This window comes from Mus musculus, chromosome 18, assembly GCF_000001635.26.
Source record: "Mus musculus strain C57BL/6J chromosome 18, GRCm38.p6 C57BL/6J".
NCBI classification, from domain to species: Eukaryota; Metazoa; Chordata; class Mammalia; order Rodentia; family Muridae; genus Mus; species Mus musculus.
This window is the reverse complement of record NC_000084.6, coordinates 15,062,501-15,084,522: the sequence shown is the minus strand read 5'-3', so window position 1 is coordinate 15,084,522 and position 22,022 is coordinate 15,062,501. Positions and strand designations below refer to the sequence as shown.

General features: G+C 45.5%; 1 protein-coding gene across 3 annotated transcripts in view; it reads left to right on the top strand.

Annotated features, from left to right (window-relative positions):
- Kctd1 (potassium channel tetramerisation domain containing 1) overlaps positions 1–22,022 on the top strand; it is a 182,762-nt gene that overhangs the window by 66,924 nt on the left and 93,816 nt on the right. The window contains exon 1 of one of the 3 annotated variants that reach the window (XM_006525485.4): positions 8,691–20,618. The exons of 1 other annotated variant lie outside the window; for it this stretch is intronic. Coding sequence is in view for 1 of the 2 variants with exons in the window: in NM_001142731.1 (NP_001136203.1) it covers positions 20,959–22,022 (1,064 nt within the window). In the remaining variant the exon portion in view is untranslated. Of the gene's footprint in view, positions 1–8,690; positions 20,619–20,940 lie in introns of those variants that run through there. One more of the 3 variants, NM_001142731.1, reaches the window with a different exon arrangement.

Here is a 22,022-nt window from a genome sequence, read left to right as displayed (position 1 = left end):
GGTGCCTGCAGAAGCCTGAGAGAGCGTGTCGGATCCCCTTGAACTGCAGTGGCAGGCAGCAGTGAGACTCACCCGTGTGAGTCCTGGGAACCCTAACTTGGCACTCCACAACAGCAGCAGGTGCTCTTAATACAGAGCCATTTCTCTAGCCCCTGATTAGCCTAATATCGGTTGTTATTATAAATAGGCCACGTGGAAAAAATTGAATTCATTTCAACAGATACATTGAAAAAAGTGCCCTTTTTGATCCGTGAGAAGTTCAAATATAAGGAAAGCCTCTTGCCACAGTACTTGCCTTCTTAGGAATGTACATGTGCCTCTATAAACACCACACAGTGTTGGATATGTCCACTGGTTTAGAATATGAGTTAGTGTCAGTGGAGGATGCTACAGCACTTGAAGGGTATCAGCATGGATTCCTATTGCACTCATTTTTGGAACACATACCCAACAACAGTTCATTTGTTGGTCATCTTTTATCAAAGGAGGCGGGGGTGGTGTTTATTTTAGATTCTCTATGATTTTGTTTTCGGCTAATTACGAGAGCTTGTTATTTTATTGTGTATTAATTATGATCAATAAAAGTGAATGAATTATAATGACCAAAAAAGAGGAAATCTGGCAGCGTGAGAACTCTCGTCAGCACCCGTGACTCTCATCCCAGAGTGCAGTTAGCCTGTGTCATGGCTCACACAAAGGGACATAATGGGTATCTGAGGGGCCTTTTGGCAGTCACCATGCCTGCCATGTCTGAGGTGTGCTACTGGTATGCAGTGGGAAGGAGTCCCAGTGGGAGACATGCTAAATGCTAAAGAGTGTCCTGAATGTCAAAGGTGAGTTCCTGTGGCTTTTGTGAGTTTCAAATGCAGCCCAATATAGAGATGGGAACGTACTGATAACGAATCCACCCTTTGTAGTACATAAACACTCTTTCTGTAGGATTTTAAACAGTTTTCTGAAAACTAAACAACCTTATACATCCAGAGAACCCCTAACCTGTTTTATGCAAACTTCCCATGTCTCATTTGGCAGCCGGGTCCACACTAGGTGGGGAAATTCACTTTGGCACACTTCAAGTTTACAGTATTCATACAAATGCCGGTCCAACAGCTTCTCCCCGACCTCATTACCTCATTTAGCATCGTTGTGCGCAAGCACTTCGTTGTTGTTTATTTAAATATAGCAAATTCTTTTTGTTTCTCTTTTGTATTACCAAACAGGACAAAATCATTGCATGTTTATACAATGAGGTTGTCAGTGTGTGGGGGTGGAGGTGTGCCTCTGTGTGTGGGGGGCTGGGTGTGTGTTTGTGTGCACACACATTTGTGTGTGTGTCATAGTGAACAAGTGGAGGTCAGAGGATAGATAACTGGCAGGAATCAGTCCTTCCCTTCTGCCACGGGTCTCAGGGATTGAACTCCTGAAGCCAGGCGGTTTTACCTACCTAACCATCATGCCAATCTCAGATCAGGACCTTGTATGTGATGGTAGCATACACATAGCATAATATTACCATTGTAGCCAGTTCAGCAAAGTAATATTAACCATGTTAGGATGTATGTCCAGCTACTCATAGACTCTTTCCAGCTGTCCCAACTAGGAGCACAGACACACAAACAACGTTTCCCTCCAAACTTAAGCCCGGTTGGGCAGGTTAAGTACTTGAGCACTTCAAGTGCTATTCTAGCTCTCACAGGAGTTTGGCCATCTTGAAATGACCTTTACTCTGGTCAACACAAATAGAAGCTTGTCACAGACCTCAGGGCTTCTTAAATTCTTTTATCCTGCTGATCCTTTGTCACATGAGAATTTCCCATGACCCTAGAATAGTCAGGTCTATAACATCAGTACAGAAAGCAAATGTTTAATGATAATGAATCATATAGAAATTTATTTTAAAACAACTTTCTGGTGAATACAACTTTAGCCATTTATTAAATAAATGACAGACATGGACCATCTTCAGTGTCCTTTAAAGCTGAATGATATTTTGCTATTATAATCATCAATTCTGTGATTCACATGAATACATAACCCAAGATGGTAGAAGGATGTCTAGTGCAATTTCAGAAATTGTTAGGGCCGTGCTAGAAAATTCATTTAATGATTTTTAAAATGTATTCATTTTCCATTAATGAGTGCTCTATCTGCATATACAACTGCATGCATCAGATTCCTTTACAGATGGTTGTGAGCCACCATGTGGTTGCTAGGAATTGAACTCAGCACCTATGGAAAAGCAGACAGTGCTTTTAACTGCTGAATCGTCTCTCCAGCCCCAATGATTTTTTTTTAATTATCAATTCCAATAAGATTTTGTAAAACAAACACTCTAACACAATCTTATCTGAAGATACACTTTTTGTTGTTGTTGTTGTTTTGTTTGTTGGTTTGTTTGTTTTTTTCGAGACAGGGTTTCTCTGTGTAGCCCTGGCTGTCCTGGAACTCACTCTGTAGACGAGGATGGCCTCGAACTCAGAAATTCACCTGCCTTTGCCTCCCAAGTGCTGGAATTAAAGTTGTGTGCCACCATGCCCAGCCATCTGAAGATATTCTATCATGATAGTTACCTGCAAATTTAAAAGTCTTTGCCTCCTGTAATTTATCGTGTTTTATAGAGGCAGAAAATGTTGTATATATGGTAACTAACACTTGCAATTAATGAAGTAGTCTGGGTTGTTAGTGTTTGGGGCACCTTACTGGTGTGATGCTGTTTGGTGGCAAGCACAGTGAAAGGTGTATGTTATGTGTGTTATGTGTGTTGCATGTGCAGAACCAAGGCTGTAGTGGTGTTGTGTACTACAACACGGGTAAGTGCAGCCAGAGGGAGCAGTCATTAGGCATTTGATTTCTGAATTAACTTCTGTTCTTCCTATGTTTCAAACCTTTTACTGTTGGCACCCTTCCCTTCAGTAATATGATTGTATATGAAGTTCTCCCCTATATTAGGAAACTGTGGTCTAATTTATTTAGTGTCTTGGAAGTTTACCTTCATGACGTCACTCCTGGATAAATAACCGTTGGTTGGTTGGTTGGTTGGTTGGTTGGTTGGTTGAAGATACATTAATGAGAAGGAGCCCGGTGTGGCTGAGAACCAGCCTGTGAGGTTCGTTCACATTCCTTGTGATGGCTTCTGCATCTGGAAGGGACCAAGCTTTCCACCCACAATCAGAACTCCTTCCGCTGATCAGTTCTCATGGGATTGTTTTGCTGTCAGTCATCAGAAAGTTCTTGTCCACTTGCACCACTGAATCCTCAGCCCCTTCTAAAGCCAACAGAAAGAACTGGGTACAGGGACGTCTAAGGCGGTTGGAAGAGTGTTTGCCTTACACATACAAACGCCTGTGAGTCTAGCATCTGGAAGGTGAGAGGACTGGCAGGGGAAAGTTGTCCAGGGACACATAACAAGCTCCAGGCTTGGGATACATGAGACACTGACTCAGAAGACCAGAACAGAACAGAACAAACAAACAAGCAAACAACAGAAGTGCTGTCAGAGATCATCTGACCCATGGGCTGCTGAGCACTAAGCCTATGGTGGGTTACCTCCCTGAAAAATCACCCAAAGTGATTTTCTTACACAGAAAGAAATCTTCTTTGTCATTCCATAGCAGTACAGGCTGTGAATAATAAAAAAAAATCTTAGCACTAGCATAAGGACAATTTAAAAGATGGATGTGAATTCCATGTCATTGCTCCTTTTCATCCCCGTGGATAAATGCACTTGGTTTGTCTAAACAAGGCAAACGGGTGCACCTTAACACAGCTTGCTTTGCTACGCTGTAACTCTTTAAAGGGATGCTTATCTAAAGTGTGACTGTTGGGTAACATGCACAGTTGTCACACATGAGTCAAAATGCCTATAAATAATCAGATGTGGGCATGTTTAAAACTGCAATTATGCAGCGCCCTTGCTTATTTTCCTCCCTTCCTTTCTTCCTTCCTTTCTTCCTTCCCCTTCCTCCCTCCCTCCCTCCCTCCTTCCCTTCCTCCCTCTCTCCCTTCCTTCCTCCCTTCCTTCCTTCCTTCCTTTCTTCCTTCCTCCCTCCCTCCCTCCCTCCTTCCCTCCCTCCCTCACTCTCTTCCTTCCTTCCTTCCTTCCTTCCTTCCTTCCTTCCTTCCTTCCTTCCTTCCTTGTTAAGACTGTGTCACTTTCCTAAAGAGAGCTGAAGGGTAGCAGTCCTCTATTTACTTCACCATCTGTTCATTCCCTAGCATGTACTGTACGTACAGGTTGAGTAAGAAACAATCCTGAAGCCTGCTAATATTACAGTGACTCAGCTCCTATCCTCCCGCTAGTGAGAGCGCTTCTCCACACTTGGTGGCTATTTAGAAGTGTACTAGTGAGCCCTTAGATTCTCTAAACAAGAAGAGAGGGATTTTAGATGTAATGGCTATGTACCAGTACAACTGTTTTCTGATTAAGATTAACAATAGAAGTGAAGGATTTGGAAATGGTATAGATGTCTTTTGAATGCTAGAAAAAGCCCAAAGAGTTACTGACTTACAGTCAGGATATGAGGGAGACACCTTCACAGAGAGATAGCACAATCCATGGCTGGGGCTTTTGGGGGAGCTATAGAGTTGTCTTCAGATTATAGGGTGGGGGTTTGCTCGGCAACAGAGTTACAATGATAGAAAAATTGGAACATTCCACTACAGATATTGGGTTGTCCTTACTGTATGACTTTACCCTCGGACATTATGGAATTGTAAATATTTGAAGATTCTGAAATTTATTTCAGTCAACTGAAGAGTGACCTTCCTGTCTCTAAGGTTTGAATTATGGGACTCGTAGAATTCTTTAATATTTGAGAAAGAACGCAATTCTGTTGTTTCCGGATGATGAGGTTGAAACCCAGAAAGTTCAATTAGCCTAAAGTCAGAAGTCTCATTGGTAAAGTGCTCAGAGTCCAAGTCTTCTAGTGGGGATTTCTGCACTAAATTTCTTACCAGCCACAGTCTAGAACCAGCTCTTTGCGATGGCTCTTAGATCAGGCCTATCTTCATCTCTGCTCTTTCTCAGCATCCTTCTCAGCATGTATTTTCCTGCATGCTTTCACAACGTTAATGGTCTCAGAACCAGTTTTCTCTGTGTCTTCAGTACGTCCTTGATTCGATCCTTACATTAGCCTAACCAAGACCCCTTCTGTACCCATGAAGCGCCTTTGCCTTACTCCATGGTCTTTTAAACTCTCCTTGTTTGACAGGAGCTTAGTTGCTTTACTACCCAGAGTATGATTGACATCATGTGCTTATACTGGCCTTTGCTCAGTACTATAGACAAGGTTCTTCAGTGACAGCCAAGTTCCAAGCCAATTGGTAAACTTCCCTTCACTTTCCATATAAGTTTGGTCTGCAGGTGGCTGAGACCAGCCTTGGTGCCAGTTCCGTATGTTCTCCTAACTATCGACTATTGATATCTGATTTACTCAGACTCTTAGACAATACGATCATCATCATTATATACTTTATATGCTGTGTGTCTTTCTAGCTAAAATTAATTTCCAGTAGATGGTGTTCTGTTTGAAGGGAGAGGGTGAAGACCAAGTTTTAAAAAGATCTTTCTGACCCTAGGTAAACTCAAAGTCACCTGTTCTTCAAGAATAATCTTCACCCCTGCTTCCCCCTCAACAATTAATCTAACAGCTCCATCGTCATCGTCACTGTCATAAGAATCCAGGCAACGTGTGCCTCCCTCCTCCCTGTGTGAGCCCCAAATGCTTTTTGCAAGGAGAATTTGACAGCCTGAATAGAAGAGTGTTACTGGGGGTGGGAGGAGAGCAGGGGAGAGGTAGGAAGTGTTTCTTCTCCATGACATTTGAGCTGTGAATTGTCAGGAAGGGAGGGCTCTGAGTGGGTTTTCACTCCATTCTTAGTGAGTCTCTGAGCAGAGCAAAGCACCGAGCTGATCCAGGCCTCCTGTAGAACCTAGACGATGCTCGATGGCGCAGTGATGAGGTATAGCTTTTGGAATCTAAACTCAGGGTAAAGTCTTTCACCTTGCATCACAAAAACAACTTAATTTACATCTATTTATGCTGTCATGTGCAAGACTGTGTGCACGCACCACCATGTATGCATACAGGTTTGAGGACAGTTTTAGGAGCTAGTTTCTTCTCCACCATATCGGTTCTGGGAATAGAACTCAAGTTGTGAGGCCCGAAGGCAAGCACCTTTACCTACTGAGCCATCTTGTCAGCTTTTCCACCCTGCAGTTTAAGATCCGGGTCGTTGGTAGCAAGTTGCTTACAGTGCTCTCACTATTTATTCGAGCAGAGGGAAATACAAGTACCTCCTCCCTGCATGGGATGAAGGTTAGTTATGATAATACATGGAAAGTGCTTTGTAAACTGGAACTTGCACACAGAACTCCATTCTGCATTCTGCCTTAGCATTGAGGAGTGCTAAGCTCAATCCTGAATTAAGTACTATTAGGTAATGGGGGTAGGGTCTGTGTGCAGCCCAAGCATTTAAAAAAATATTCAGCAGTAAATCCTCTCTGTTCCCTCCAAGTCAGATCAAATGTTTACACCCAAATTGAAAAGGAGGAGGAGGTGGCTGGTGGGAAGAGGGTGAGGGAAAAGGGAGGAGGGGAGGAAAATGAACTATTTATTTTCATAAGGAAAATACATGTGTAGAAACTTTAGAATTGTTTGTTTTAGAACAGGATCTCTTGTAGCCATGCTGGCTTCAAACTCATTATGTGTATGTAGCCAAGGATACTCGTTCTGCTTTCTATATGGCTAGGATTACAGGCATGCAACTCTGCCTGGTTTTGTTTTATTTTGTTTTGTTTTTTAGTGCTGAGCTAGAACCCAAGGCTTTAGGAATGACAAGCAAGCATTCTACCAGATGAGCTACATTTTTCCTTAGAATAGTTATGGATGTTTTGCTTACATATCTATTGACTTGTTTTGTGCCTGGTGTCCTCAGAGGCTAGAAGGGGGCATCATATTCCCATGATCAGGAGTCGCCATGTGGGTGCTGGGAATCAAACCTTGGTCCTCTAGAAAGGCAGACACTGCTTTCAACCTCAGGACCATCTCCCTAGCCTCTTCCTCTTTTAAGAGTATCCACCAACAAAGGTCACTTTCGCACAAGACATCATCAGTGTAGACAAGGAGCCATCAATGCTTTGCTCCCTGTCAGAGCTGGGTATCCAAAGTCTATGAGTAACAGAAAATCAGCTGCAAAGTAGGTAGGAACAGAATGTCAGCCTGACTGAGCTGGAAATGGATCGTGCTAATGTGATGGTTTTTAACTTGTATTATTCTAGGGTGTAATCATTAGATACAAAGTGATATAGAAGACCGTCTTTATGCTCTATCTCAGGTTTGGGGTTGTTTGTTTTTGACAAAAGGAAGAACTATTTAAGAATAGTGACTGGACCGCTAAGGAGTGGGGTGCCTGCTTAGCACAGATAAAGCAGCCAAACGGGAAAACAAAGCCTGAGTTGCAATGCTGACCCACGGTTATCTGTTAACTAGTCCATCTCCTACTGTGATAGACAGTTCTGCTTTTTCCTTTTGCTGTATTTCAGCTTTCTTTAACACCAATGTCTTGAGTGTTGCCACCGTCCTTCATGAAGCATACAGGAATGACTTCTCTATTGCCTGTACGAGAAAAGACCTCAAAACGATCTGACTTAAAATCCTGTGAGTGTGTAAGAAAACGAGGCATTGGTCATCTTGGTTTGGATTTCATAGGCAACATCTCTCTGAATCATCTCTGTCATTCTGCTGCCCCTCCTTTTTCTTCTGATGGAGGGCAAGAGCGGCCCTCTGTGAAACTGCTGCCTAGGGGGAACAGAGACAGACAGCAGCTTTTAAAAACAGATAAAGAGAAATCTCAGCCAGTCGCCGGCTTCAAAGGGTGTTTATTTCTTGTTTTGATCAGCAGGTCCCAGGCCTCTGTCTGTGCATGAGAGCAGGGCCCTCGCATTCCAGACCACCCTGGGACAGGGTCCTTCTCTGGAACTACGGGATTAATGTGCTCTTCCTCCCAAGAAGTCACAAGTAGCAGCTGCATCCACTGTTACATAACTTTTTATGTAAGTGACTTTCCATTGAATTGCTAGCACACTTCCTGAGGCTCTGAGACATGCCTGGGGTTTCTTATCCCAACATAAGGATTAGCAGGAGCCTTTCAGTCCCCTGTTCTGAGGGAAAATAGTAAAATAGAGACTTGAGTGGAGTTTGTCTGGATCTGTTGGAAAAATGATTTATGGCAGCTTAGGCAGGTAGTATCAAAGGAAAGGTGGCAGGTATTTGGATTCCAAGAAGAGACAAGTTTTGCTGAGACCCCCTATATCATTTCCTTATTGCTTTCCTACCAGAGTCTGCTGTAGCCAGGGTGCATGTGTTCTGCTCTTTTACCTCAACTGGCAGCCTAAAGTGGCACTGACCTCCACGCGGATATCTCCCCATCAGCTGGGGACCCTAGAGACAATTTCCAGTGAAAACCAATACCTAGACAGACCATCTCTTCTCTTCCTCCTTCAAGATCCCACTCCCCTGAGAGAGGTTTGGGGACTGTAACTTAGGGTTCTGGAGAGCACAGAGCCTGTAGACTCAAGCTGAATCTCCAGTGCCAGGCTCTAGGATCTCTGGCTGCTCCTGTGAGACCCTAAAAGCCTTACGTCTGGGATGTCCCACTCACAGAGATGCAGAGATGGAGATCAATGCAAAAAGCAAGAGGTTTATTAATCCACCATGCTGGGGTCATTCTGAAATCAGGACAAAAGTGACCCCGAGTAGCTAAAGCACACACCTTTTATACATTTTTGGGGGGCCAGTTTATCATTGGTTAACCTTTAGCAACATTAAGGGGCAGATGTAAAGGCCAGATATTGTGTGGGCTTTTCTATTCAGAGAACTATCTCTTGGTGGATAAACTTAAGAACTGGAGACATTGTGTGGGCTCTTCTATACAATCAAAGGGCTATCTCTTGGCACATCTTGTAGTGAGGCAAATTCTGGGGAAAAAACACATTTACTTAACTTTTTACAACCATGGTCATTTTGAGCTACCACAAACCTTACACGCCACACAGTGCCAGTTGCTGGGGTCTCTTGGCACACTGGCAGTTCCACAGAGTGTCCCAGCAGATGCTCCTTGCACAATCATCCTTCCAGGCTGCAAGTTCAGACTCCCTTGTCAAGTTAGACAAGGACTCACAGAGCCCCTTTTATCACCCTTGGTGGGCAGAGACACATTGTCTGTGAATTGTCAACCAGTTCAGAGATCCTGCTGGTGTGGTGGGAGAGGCAAGTTTTATCAGTTTTTTGGGGGGGGGACAGAAAGAGCTTGATGGAATTGCTCTGGTGCCTTTGAGGTACAGGTGTGAGGCTGACAGTGTAGGAGGTGCAGCCAGGGAAAACACAAGGCTGAAGGCTGGGCAGAAATCACTGTCCTTGTGGAATCCAGCTTCTTGCTCCCTTTGTGCTGGAGTCACAGATAAAGAACCCAGGGGCCTTAGGCAGATCGTAAACTTTGGAAAGTCAAATTTCTGGACACGTTGTACAATTCAATGGTAGAACACATGTACAGCATGTTTAATACCCAGAAGAGAAGGTGAGGGGAGGAGAAAATAAGGAAAGAGAAGGAAGAGGGAGAGGAGGAAGAGAAGGAGGAGGAGGAAGAGGAAGAAGAGGAAGAGGAGGAGGAGGAAGAGGAAAAAGAGGAGAAATAGCAGTAGTAACAAATAATAATAACAGTTTAACTTTTCCAAATCTTGCATGGAAATAGTTTAAAAGAAAACAAGATTTAGTTTCAGCAATGAAATGGCAAGCTATTGGACTTAATTGAGTTCACAAAGTGGTTCTTGTCACTATGCGATTGTATCTGCATTAGGCACTGGCTGTGAGGTGAAGCAACAGAGCAAACTGGAGGTTTCATACTGCACCAAGACCCAGGCATCATCTTGGGTAAGAAATGTAAAGAATACATGTGAAGAAAATGCCCTTTTCCCCCTTAAGTGAAACTTAACAGGGAGAGAATAATCCAGGCATAAGAAAGCATCTAAATCGGTAATTTTCTATAATAATAACAACAAAAATAGCAATGATTCGTGTACGCAGCACAGATCCTTTCTTCTAATGATTTCAAAGACTTCAGCAGACACTCCTGTGTTAATCCTCCAGGACTAAAGCTGACTCTTCTATGCTTCTTTGAAAGAAAAAAAGGAAGAAAAATTTGGCACAATCACATCCACATTCCCCAGGGCAGAAGGTTCTGGAGACAATGCATGCTCACTCCACATGAGAAGCATCCAGCAGCAAATGTAAGGGTCCAGTTAATTCATCCAGGAAAGCAAGGTAGAACTCAGAAGAAAAAAAAAAAATCAAAACAACGCCCACAAACTGCACACTACTCAGGAGGAAAGTATGTGTTTCTTTCCTGGAAGTGGGAAGCTATTTTTAATGCACCTTTGAAAACCAGGGATGGGGCACTCTGCCCATGTCCATCACTGAACTGTGGAATTAGCCTGGATTAGTGACAGACATGATATTGGAATAGGGAAGCCTAAAGTTAATGGGATAAATTTGGAGGACAAAGAAGAAAGCTTCCAGGTTCCTGGCTTGGAGGCGTGGTGAAGATGGGCATACAGGAGAAGGTCTAGACAGATTTAAATAAATGCCCCATCCAACCAATTTGTACTCTGGAAGTGGCCACCTCCAATGTGACTCTATTTAGACATATGGCACTTAAGGAGATTTAACTACAATGAAATGAAGTCCTGGGAGTAGGAGCCTAACCCGGTAGAGATGGGAGTCTTTGGGAAAAGAGAGAGAGAATAATGACACTAGAGATTTCTCTACACTCTTTCAACCAGAGATGAAGCAGCCAGGTCCAACTGGCACCTTAATTTTGGATTTTGAACCTTCAGAACTATAAGAAAATTCATTCTTGCCATTAAAGTCAACCAGACTCAAGGCAGGAAGTGTGAGTGTGTGAAGGCAGCTAAAGCAAACTGATACACTGGAGTGACAGTTAATTCACTTATTGATGAAGGCCCACTACAGATTGAAAGAAAGTCATAACTTGTAGTTGACAGAGCCTATGAAGGTAAGAGTCTGAGAAGGAGCTGACAGAAGCTGGGAACAGAAACTCAGTTTCTGTTCTAGATAAACGTGCAGATATAACATATACATGCTACAAATAGTTTCTGTGGCTTTTGCCTCAAATCCATCTTTCCTTGGCCTGTGGCTCTCAAGAGGGAAGTGGGGAGCCAGCAGCAGTCTCTGGGAGCTTGAACCCCCTTATCCCACCTGGCACTGGCTCCGTCAAACTTGAGGAGAATGCCCAGCACGTCCAGTTTCCACCAGTCTCCTGGGCCATTTGGAGGAAAGTCAAGAGCCAGAATCAGCTGGGACTGCCAGCCAGGCATTGTTCAAGTGTGTGGACTTTCTAGCACTGTTTTCTTTGGAAACAATGATCACAGGTGTGTTCAAGCCAGAGGTCAAACTGGATGTCATTCATCATGTCCCATCTACTTTGTTTTCTGAAAGAGGACGTCTCACTGGCCAGGAATTCACAGGGTAGGATTGTCATCCTAAAAAAGTGGGGACTCAGTCAGGGAAATCCTGCAGAGGATGCTGGGTGACCAAACTGGGGCGAAATCCTAGAGAAGTTACACTTGGAGGAAAGAAACAGGGCGATGTTAGGCCAAGGGAAGAAATGCATTGCAGTGGTGTTGAAAACCAGGGCTTAGGTAGCTTTGGCCCCAACCCTGCCTGCTTCCCTTAAATGATTGACAGGTCACATTGGTTCAGCTTGGGTCTTCTAAGGAACAGGTTTCATAATTTTCATTCGATTTTCCAGGGGATTCACAGTCCCAAGATGGTTAGTTATCATTGCTGGAGAGGAAATTGCTTTCTGGTTTGATAAATTATATTAGCTTTAGAAGCAACGTTTCTTGTGGTGGGGTCAGACTGGTATTAAAATTGTCTGGACACAGTGTGGCATGCACATCCCTGAGCCACATTCCCGACCTCTGGAGTTGACACCTAAGAGTCTGAATTTTTAAACAAGTTCCCCAGGTGGATGGGAGATTCTGTTGCAGGCTCAGACTCCAAATCTAAAGGGCAGCAACGCTAGGACTGAGAGGTAGCTCAGTTGCTGGAGTGCTTGCCTTGCAAGCAATGAGAACATGAGTTCAATTCCCAGAACCCACATGAAGAAGACAGAGGTGGTGCACCCAACCTACTTATAGCTAGTTCTAGCAGTGAGGAGGTAGAGAAAAAAAAAAAAGGAAAAAGAGGTAGCTGGGACTTGAGGAATGACAACCTAGTCTGACCTTGAATTTAGAATACATGTTAGTCACCAAAACGTGGGGCTAAGGCCTATAAGGCCTAAAAAGCCATTGCTACCAATCACCTAAATGCCACCAAACTGGGACTGATGCCACCGCCAGCTCATTCCTGAGCCTCGCTCTGTGATCATCCCTTAAAGCTGTCCTTTGTATGTCACCATATGGCTGCAGAAGGGGCCTGGCTTGAATATTCCCTTCAAACCCTGGTGGTTCAAAATGGCTCCCCAGGATGGGAGCAGGACAGCCCCTGAGAGCCTCTAAGGTCCTGGGAAATGGAGTAACTAGAAGGAAGCACAAGAAAAAGCTGTTAGTGAGCACACCAGCCCACCTAATGTGCATTCTCTCTCTCTCCAGAGCCAGGCGATGCGTGCTGCCTTGAACAGGTCCTCTTCCTGCCAAAATCCATCATCATAGCTCACTTTTTCTCTCACGGAATCTCACTGAGCAGGCCATTTGTAAAGGAAAGAGGTTTACTTCTTACAATTCTTAAAGCTGAGAAATCTTAGATCAAAGAAAAGGTCAAAATCCAGCAAGAGCCTTTTTGCCGGTCGGTCGAGATGATGCAGAGGCCTGAAGCAGCGCAGCCTGTCTGAGGCAGGACAGAGCAACTGTGCCAAAGAAAGCTGCCTCTGTGACAAAGCCATACCCTCCATTACCCATTAAGCCATTAATCCCCGGTGAATTAATCATCCGTGAGAGCCTAGTCCTCTCCTGAAGGTCTCACCTCCCAAGTGCCATTAACATAGCACACCGGGGATTAAGTCTCTAGCACATAAAATTTGGAAGACACATTCAAACCACAGCATCCACTCATGACAAGTTTTGACTTCTGAATGTTTAAATGTTTAATACTTAAAACTTAAATAGTAAACTTTATGGGGTTGAATCTGTGGAAATATACTGGAAAACAGATTTTTTTTTTCCTGGAAAAATAGAAAAAGAATCAAAAGAGACTGACCAGGAGAATGGTTCAGAAAGCCTGTGTGCTCTGGGGTTGGATTAACTGTCTAGGGAGATATGTAACATAGAAACCAACTTCACATGTACTTTTAAGACAGAAAAGAGTTTTCCAAGTCCAGACTCTCAGCAAACACTCCCTAAATGTGACCCAGAAACACACACACACACACCCTACCTAGGTTAGATTTCTACGGTTTATACATCTGCTTTTTCTCTTATAGCCAGAAAAATACCATAAACCACAGTCTTGGTTTGTGCTTTTTAGCTTCAGGGAGGAGCTGCAGAGAGAAATGATAGCAAAGTGGATGCCATCAATATTGGAAGAGTCTGGTTTTATTTGGAGAAGCCTCCTGTGATCCTGGGATGTCTCAGTCGGAGGACAGACTGTAGAAAGAGTAACCTCGAAGAGTTAGCAATCTTCTACCAGTAGTAGTGCTGCCCTAAGGTTGTTGCCCTGTCTCTGGATGTGGCTTTCTGGATGGAGAGGGTAGACTACAGTATTTGTGGGTTCTCTGCCCCTCCCTAAGCAGCCTTCCCTGTCAGGCATGAAGCTCAGAAGGCCCAGCATCAAGTTAAAGAAATAGAACAAACTCATCCCAGGGTTTCTTTAAATATTCAGATAAACCCATGTGCCCCTATCAGTTAAATTAAGCTTTTCTTAGAAAAAGTAAGTCAATTAGTTCAAAATGTGGGTTAGAGCTTCTGGGTATTTAAAAGGGTTTTTTTTTTTTTTTTTTTTTTTTAGTTCATTAGAAACACAGCCACAGGGCAGTTATATACTGACTCTTCTTCACATCCTATGAGGATCCACCAAGTACCTTGATACCAGTTTCTGATATCTGGATCTTCAAATGCTGGTCCTTAAACTATCTCTGGGCTTGGAATGTATCATTAACATCAAGTCCTTTTGCTTAATATCCTGTCTTCACTTTCGATATCGATAGTCACCCAGAGGTGCCTAACGAGCTGCTAAGAAAGTCGGTTTCCTTCTTCATTTAGCAATACTGTGTGAACTTTTGTCCATAAAGGCAGGTCTCTGAGACACTGTGAGCTGCCACTGTGGAACACACTTTGAACATAAACTGCAGAACTCATTAGTCCTTGTGGCCTAGACACAAAATAAACCAAACAGAAACAAAACAAGATTTTCTTAAGAATCTGTCCTTCTAGCAGTGATTTCTTGGCCATTGTCCATGAACAGTCATGACTTGTGAAATGGTCACCTGTGTGCTTTCTTTAGAGACTGTCCTACTTGGTGATGTCAAAAAACAACTGTATCAACATTTGGAGGTAAAGTATTTGTTTTCAATTTTGTTGTTCACTTTGTTTTGATCTCACTAGTTCAATAAACTACTTGAATATAGCGAATAGTTTCAGAAATATTTTATATACTAAAACCATTGTAAATAACTCTATAACTCAAAAACATCTATTACATGACATTAACAAATAGTATTTCTTCTTCCACTTTAATTAGCACTTGTGATGGAATGGAAATATATATAATATATTACATAATAAGTATATATGCATGTATGTATAACAGTACTGATGGGCGCTTCAGTAGACTCTCTAAAGATACATGGCTGGAAGATAAGGAGATGACTCTTCTTGCTAATTAAGTTTGACTATCTTCAGATTTGAATTCTTTATGGGCCAAGTGACATTTTATTGTTAGGATATTATAACAAAGGGAGACAGCACATTTTTCAGATTCTGCAAACACACAAATTCCTTATAGAAAATCACATTTCTCTTGTATATTATTCATTTAAAAAGACTTAGGAAACTGCTAAGTAACTCAGGGCAGGGAAGGTTCAAAATTACAGACACTTAGCAGCGATTCGAATCTAAACATTCTGCTCCTGTTGATTACTATGTTAAGTTTACTGTGACCTGCTTTCTGGCATATCATCAGAAACAAAAATATGTAACACTCCTCCTTGCCCCCAGAGATGCACACAGAAGAGCCAAGCACTTGAGTAGAATGTTTTGCAGGTTAGCCTGGGTGGGTTGGGGAGCATTCCTTGTGTCTCCAATGTCCCACTCTGAGTTCTTCTAAAACACAGGTAGGGCTTTGCTTCCAATAAATTAGGAAATTAGAATCACTGTGTGACAAAGGTCATACCATGTCTTTGCCCATTTCTGCAATACTCAAAGCCTAGGGCCTCACCCTAACAACTTGTCTTGCCAAAATCCCCAAGTCACATACACAGAAACTTGAGTGGCAGGCAATTACTTCCTTAAGAGTGGTGGTGGTGGTGGTGGTGGTGGTGGTGTGTCTGTGTTTATTCTTTCATTTCTTAGTGACTGCATGTGGCAAAGAAATTTGGTCATGGCCTATGGAACCAGTTTGCCTATCCTAGAGAGGTCTGGAAAACCTGGGACATGTGTTTTGACTTTTTAACATTTATTTTAAGTGTTCCTACAGTGTTGGGAGCCAGATTGAGGGCCTCTTGCCTGCTACACTAGTGTTCTTTCACTAACTACATACCACGACCTACAGCATAACCTTTTAAAATGCATTGGCCTTGGTTTTCTCAAAATATGAGGAATAGTGAAGCTTTAATAACTAAAAGATAATGGTGTAGCCTAGTGTACTTCAGCATGTCTGCACTCCAGCACTTGAGAGAAGGCTGAGGCAGAAAGAACTTGAGTTTGAGAACAACCTGAGCTACATCATGAGTCCCTGTCTCTTAAATCAAATCAAATCAAATCAAACAAGAACCAAAAATATGAGCCAATAGTTAAATGTTTTCTAATGTTTCAAGTACCATGTTAAATGCTTAAAGTAGCAAATGATTTAATTTCAAAATAATCAAAAGTTGTTGACTTATGTCCCAGAACATAGAATATAAAAAAGGATGGAGACTTTTACACAAGGGGTCACTTGGTATAAGGGAAAGTCGGATTCGAACCCAACAACCAAGGTTCAGGAAGGAAGCTCTCAGCAGTCCTGCTCCACAGCACGTAGGTGAAGTGAGTGACACACAAGTATTTATACATTTATTGAGTATTTTCTATATGCCAGCCACCTTGCTAAAATATTTAGGGGAAAATGAATGGGCATATTTTTGTCCTTTCAGAGTTATTTCTCTTTCACTTTGTAGAGTCAGAGTACATGAATTCAAATTTCATTTGAGTTAAAAAAATGTTACTTGAGATGATCCTCAATTGAACACAACAAAATTAATAGTGAAATTGGAAGAAAAGAAAAGACATCAAAATAGCTTCGATTTGAATTCATATTTAGCCTCAAAAGCACCTTATGAATCTTTAAGTAATCAAATCAAGGGAGCACGGTTTTCTCTTTTGATTTGTTTCTTTAAAGTGATTAACTAAATGCTTTTTCTGGCCTCTGCCCAAGAGCCCACAAAATCCTGAGGTTTAGCAATGCAAATCCTTTCCAACTCACCTCTCATAATACCCAGACACCTCCATTCCCTAGGTCTGCCTTTACAGAGTCCACAATAACTCATTAACCCCACTGGGAGTGGGGGGAGTGCTCCCTTTCTCACTGCAGCAATATCTTTCTACGAAATGTTCCACTAGAGAAAAAAAATTGATGATGGACATATTAATCCAAAACAGTCATTGAATTATCTTTAACTTCCAGGGACTGGTGTTGTCTAAAAATTATTATTATTATTATTATTATTATTATTATTATTATTATTATTATTATTATTTTGTCCTGCTTTTGAATCACAGAATATCTTCCATGCTCTTTTAGGTTTTTCAAGTTAAAAATTCCTGACAAATATGGGATTTAACTAAACACAACCCCCATTTGTTTATTTGTTCATTTATTTATAATAAATGGCTAGAGTGTATTGGGTTAGTAGAGAAAGGAAGGCAGTCCTGTACAAAGTTCTTAACAGATGAGCCACAGAAAACTGGTAGCGTTGTCAAAACATTTTGATGGTTTTTCAAAGAGGTTGCCTAGTGGTTTTCTTAAAAGGGTATTCTAATTGATACTGGCAACAAAAATGTGAGAATCTGAAATAGGAATTCATGGCATATAAAGTAGGTGTGTGAGAGCTTTGTAGGATGCCCTCCTCAAACAACCACTACTTTCTGAGATGGGGAAACACAGAGACCTAGGTGATACTTTCTAATGATGTTGACAGAGACAGCTCACATGGACAGAGCACCTTGTGGAAGTTGCAAACCTCTTCAGGGGGCATACGATGAAGAATCAGACAGTTGGATGGTTGCAGCAGAAGTTCCACATTGAACTGTATTGTTTTTGTAATAAAGAAAGCACAGCTCTTGCACAGTTGTGGGTGAGGAGCTGAGTAAATTTCAAGATGTGGAGTCAAGTGAGGGCTTCGAAACCAGACAGACTAGACAAGTAATACTGCAGCCACAAAAAAAAAAAAAAAAAAAAAAAAAGAGAGCATTCTTTTAAAAATTACTTTTTCGATTTCAAACTGAGTATACGGAACCACTGGATGTTTTTAAGAGATCGTTTAATGATCGTGGACCTGAACTCTTTTCTGAGTTCAACTGTAATTTTATGCTATTGCTTTTTTAAAAGTAAGCAATTGTCCCGAGTCTTTCCCTCCTTTGGTGGGAGCGGTGAGGAAAGAGTGCATATTTGATATTTCTCGTTGTGTTTGCTTTGTTTTGTTTCTGGCGGTTCTGTTCCGTAACTATGTTGGTTAATAACCTGTTTCAGTGTCTGATGAAGTGTCCTTATAGGTATAAAGTATTGGTAGCCGGTCAGAAGGTGGTGCGAGAAGAACAGTTCTGCAACGATCAGGCCAAAGCATACTTTCCAAGGTGTGTTTCTTTCGTCCCTAGTTTAAATTCGGGTCTTGCTGGTTGTTCGAAAATTGTCCGGGCAGCTCCTGAAACTGCTGTTTCTCCAAGTCCGTTAAAAAGCGATTGGTGACTGGGTGGCAATTCCCCCTCCCTAGTCCTGCTATACCCCACCCCCATCGCCTGGCTTTTGCCAGTAGGGACTTGCCCTGGGGGGTATTTTGTCCTGGGAACACAAAACTATTTTCTTTTCTGGAAATACGTTGACGTCAACTGGAAGCTGTTTTTGGTTGCTTTGTTTCCCGGAGCGTCCAACCCAGTACACCGCCTCCGGCAAACTGCTAGCTATTGGAAGCAGCTCCCCTAGAGGGAGGGGAGCCCGGTGTCTGCACGGAGCGAGTTGGGGGAGTATTGTACTAGCTGTGCTGCAAAAGTGGGGAGACCCAGAGAGCGGCTTCCTCGTGGGCCCAAGCATGGAGCTTGATCCTCTAGGCGAAGTTCGAAATGCAGCCTGGAGCCAGGAAGGACCCCGGGTTCTTAGGGCTTCTAGAAGTCAAGGTTACTGTAGGTAGTTAAGTGACTTGCCTGATCCCAACTGAGTTCTCTGCACTGCAGCAATTCTCCAAGGTTCCAAAACCTGGCACTATCACGGGACAAAATGCAGGCACACCAGAAGTGGCGGTGGGCAACTAGTCTGGGCTGGCTCTTGAGCTGAGCTCCGAGCCATGTGTGTCCACTTAGTTGCCCACTGCTACAAGCTCTGGGAAGCTAGTACATTTCTTTACATATATCCAGAGCTGAGACGAAGAACAGAATGCCATGACAAATCTGACAGCTTCTCTAGTAGCGCTTAGAGAAGAATTCCCCAGAAGTATAACCTCCAAGATCCTCTTCTCCTCGGACAGATGTAATAAGAGGGCGCGCGTGTGCTTGTGTGTGTGTGTGTGTGTGTGTGTGTTTGTGTGTGTGTGTATTGTTTCCCAAAGGAGCGGGAGGAAACCTGTGAGACAGGGACTTGTTATAACTTGTTTCACACCTGGCTTGGCTTCCCGACGCTCTGTGGTGTCCAAGGCTGAGGAAGCTCTTGGAGGGCGACGAAAAGCCACTTTAATGGCCACGGGGCCCAGAGTTAGCCTTTCTTTTTTCTTATTTGACATTCCTTGTAAATTACAACTTGATGGATGGTTCCTATTGTGGCACAAAATGATAAAAGCCTCGGAGCGGGGGTAAGGGGGGTAAGACAGGCAACATGGAAAGAAGGAACAAATAGTTGAGGCAGGACTCCCCACAGCTGAATTGAAACATAGAGGCAAATTCCAATGACGCACGCAAGGACCCGGCGAGGTTGTCTCCAGGCACTTGGGCGCACTGCTGCGATCTGGCTCCATCGGTTCTTCCTGGCCTTGGGTCTCAGGCCTGGCTGGCAAGCCAGTGAACATTCGCTGGAGAAAGTTAGGATGACCACCCCGGTTACTGCCACCAACGAATAGAATAGTTAAGGTCCTGGTGTCACTAGGGCACTACCCCCAGGGCCGGGAGTGAGGTTGGTGGTGACGCGAGGAAGCACCCAGAGCCTGGGCGCGTCGGGGGCGGAAGCTGGCTGGAAGTGGGACAGTACCTCCTATGGGAAAGCGGGACCCAGCGAGCTCTCTGGCTGTCTTTCCAGTTTCCGAGGTGCCCGCCCCCACGCGCCGGAGGCAGCGCAGCCCCGAGGGCGAATGCAAGGCAGTTGGCAAACTTAAGTGAGAGCGCGCTAGAGATCCTAATTGCTAGAATTGTGGCGAGAGCGGGGGCGACCCAAACCAAAGTTCACTTTTTCCACCCGCCCGCTTTCCCGCTTATCCTTTAGGGATTCGCAGTTTTAGTGCCAACCTGGGCACTCCTAGCCTCAGAGTGTTGTGTCATTTTGCTCTAGGGCAGGGAGGACGGCGGCCCTAGTGGGTGGCAAGTGGGTCCCTGGGGTCCCGGAAAACTGCTCTTCCCACATCTCTCCTCCCACCAGCCCCTCCCAATCTTTCTTTCTTGCACTTTCCTGGGGCTGGCTAGACCGGCGCGGACTTGCCCCAAACCTTTGGGGAGCGCCCCAGGTCTTTAATGACAGCTTAAAAGTGGCAGTTGGAAAAGTCTAAACAGAAGAGGCTGACGTGGGGCGTGTTTCGCTTCTTAGCAAGAGTCGGGATGGAAGCTGGGAGCCGCGCTGCTGGCCCCAGGCCCCCGCGCCTCGCCGCCAGCAAGTAGGTGGGGGAGCCGCTGCTGCCGCCAGCCCCATCTCGCTCCCAAGCCTCGCCCGCTGCGCCCTGGCCGCGGGCGCACAGAGGGTGCAGGGCCTCCCAGAGCCTCCTCCACCCAGCTCATTAACCTGCCTGCTCCGGGCGGTCCCGGACACCGGCTCCTCGCAGCAGCACCCGCGGCCGGCTCACTGCAGCAGCCTCCCGGATCCCCCGGCTCCGGGGGGCAATGAGGGGGAGGTGGAGGGGGCACCGCTCCTCTGGCATTACCTAGTGAAGCGACACCGCCCCGCCCTCCCGCCGGCCCTCCCTCCCGCCCGCCGGGGCCCGCGGGCCCGCTCCGCCAGAGGGTAAGTTGGGAGTATTTCGCCCCCACCGACAGCTCTCCCTCCCCTTCCTATTTTCCCCCCCAAAGTTTTCCTAGAAGTGGGGATCAGGCTAAAGAAGGAAGAAGGTCCAGCTAGCCTCCCTCTTTTACCCCCTCCTGGCCACAATTATCCCCCGCTTCCCCTCCCCAGCATCCCCTCGCCCCTCCCGAGAGGCGCTTCGGAATGACAATTGGAGCGCGGCTCCTTTAAGAGCCCGGCTTTGCCTCCCGGTAGCTGAAGGTCATTAAACACAAAAGCTCTCAGCGCTGCGGTCCAATATAGCGCATGCGCCCTGCCCGAGGACTGGCAGGGAGACGGCAATATGGCGAGAATGCCTGGCAGCGGGGACTGTAACACCAGCGCGGGCGGCAGCGCCGCTGCTGCGGCCGAGAACAATGGGGATCGGGGTGAGGGTGAGCGCGGGGCCGGGGGCCGCGGCCGCCGCTACGGCCGCCCGCATTACTGCAGCGCGGGCGAGGAGGAGGAGGAGGAAGAGGAGGAGGACGAGATCCAGGAGGTGCAGATAACGGGGGACGAGGAGGAGGACGGAGGTGGGGGGCTGGAGGAGGACGAGGAGGAGGAGGAAGAGGAGGAGATGGGGATGGACTGGGAAGAGCCCCTGGAGCCGGAGGACTCGGCCGGGGAGGAGCTGGAGCCGGAGCCGGTCCATATGATCCATATGGACCAGAGCGCCGCGCTGGAGCCCGAGGCGCCGCCACGACTGTTGGCGCCCCGGGCCCGCGCGGGGCCGCCGGGGGACAGCGCGGAGCTGGACCCCGACGTGCTGCAGCGCCCCGAGCGGGCCCGGCTGAGCGAGAACACCAGGCTGGCCACCCGCTACGCCGTGCGCATCTTCCGGGAGTACCTGAGCGAAAAGGCTCAGAGCCCGGACTTCGAGACCATGGACAAGGGGGCGCTGTGCCGCGTGCTGCGCTCCTTCTATGCCGAGGCCCGTTCTAAGAGCGGCCAGCTCTACAGCAAGTCCTCGCTCATCAGTATCCGCAGCTCCCTCAACCGCTACCTCAACGAGCCCCCTTACTGTCGCACGCTCGACCTCACCAAGGACCCCGAGCTGCGCAGCGCCAACCTGACGCTGGCCGCAGTCATCCGCAAGCTCGAGGAGCAGGGCGCGGGGCCCGTGGTGCAGAAGCAAGCCATCACGCGCGCCGACCTGCGCAAGCTCTACACCTCCAGCGTCTTCAGCACCAACACGCCCTTTGGGCTGCTCAACAAGGTCTGGTTCGAGACGTGCATGTACTTCTGCACGCGAGGCCGTGAGAACCAGCGCGAGCTGGAGGAGGACTCCTTCGGGCTGGCCATGGACGAGGACGGTCGCAAGTTCGTTTACTTCAAGTCGCTTGGGCCTTACCATAAGTCGCGTTCCTC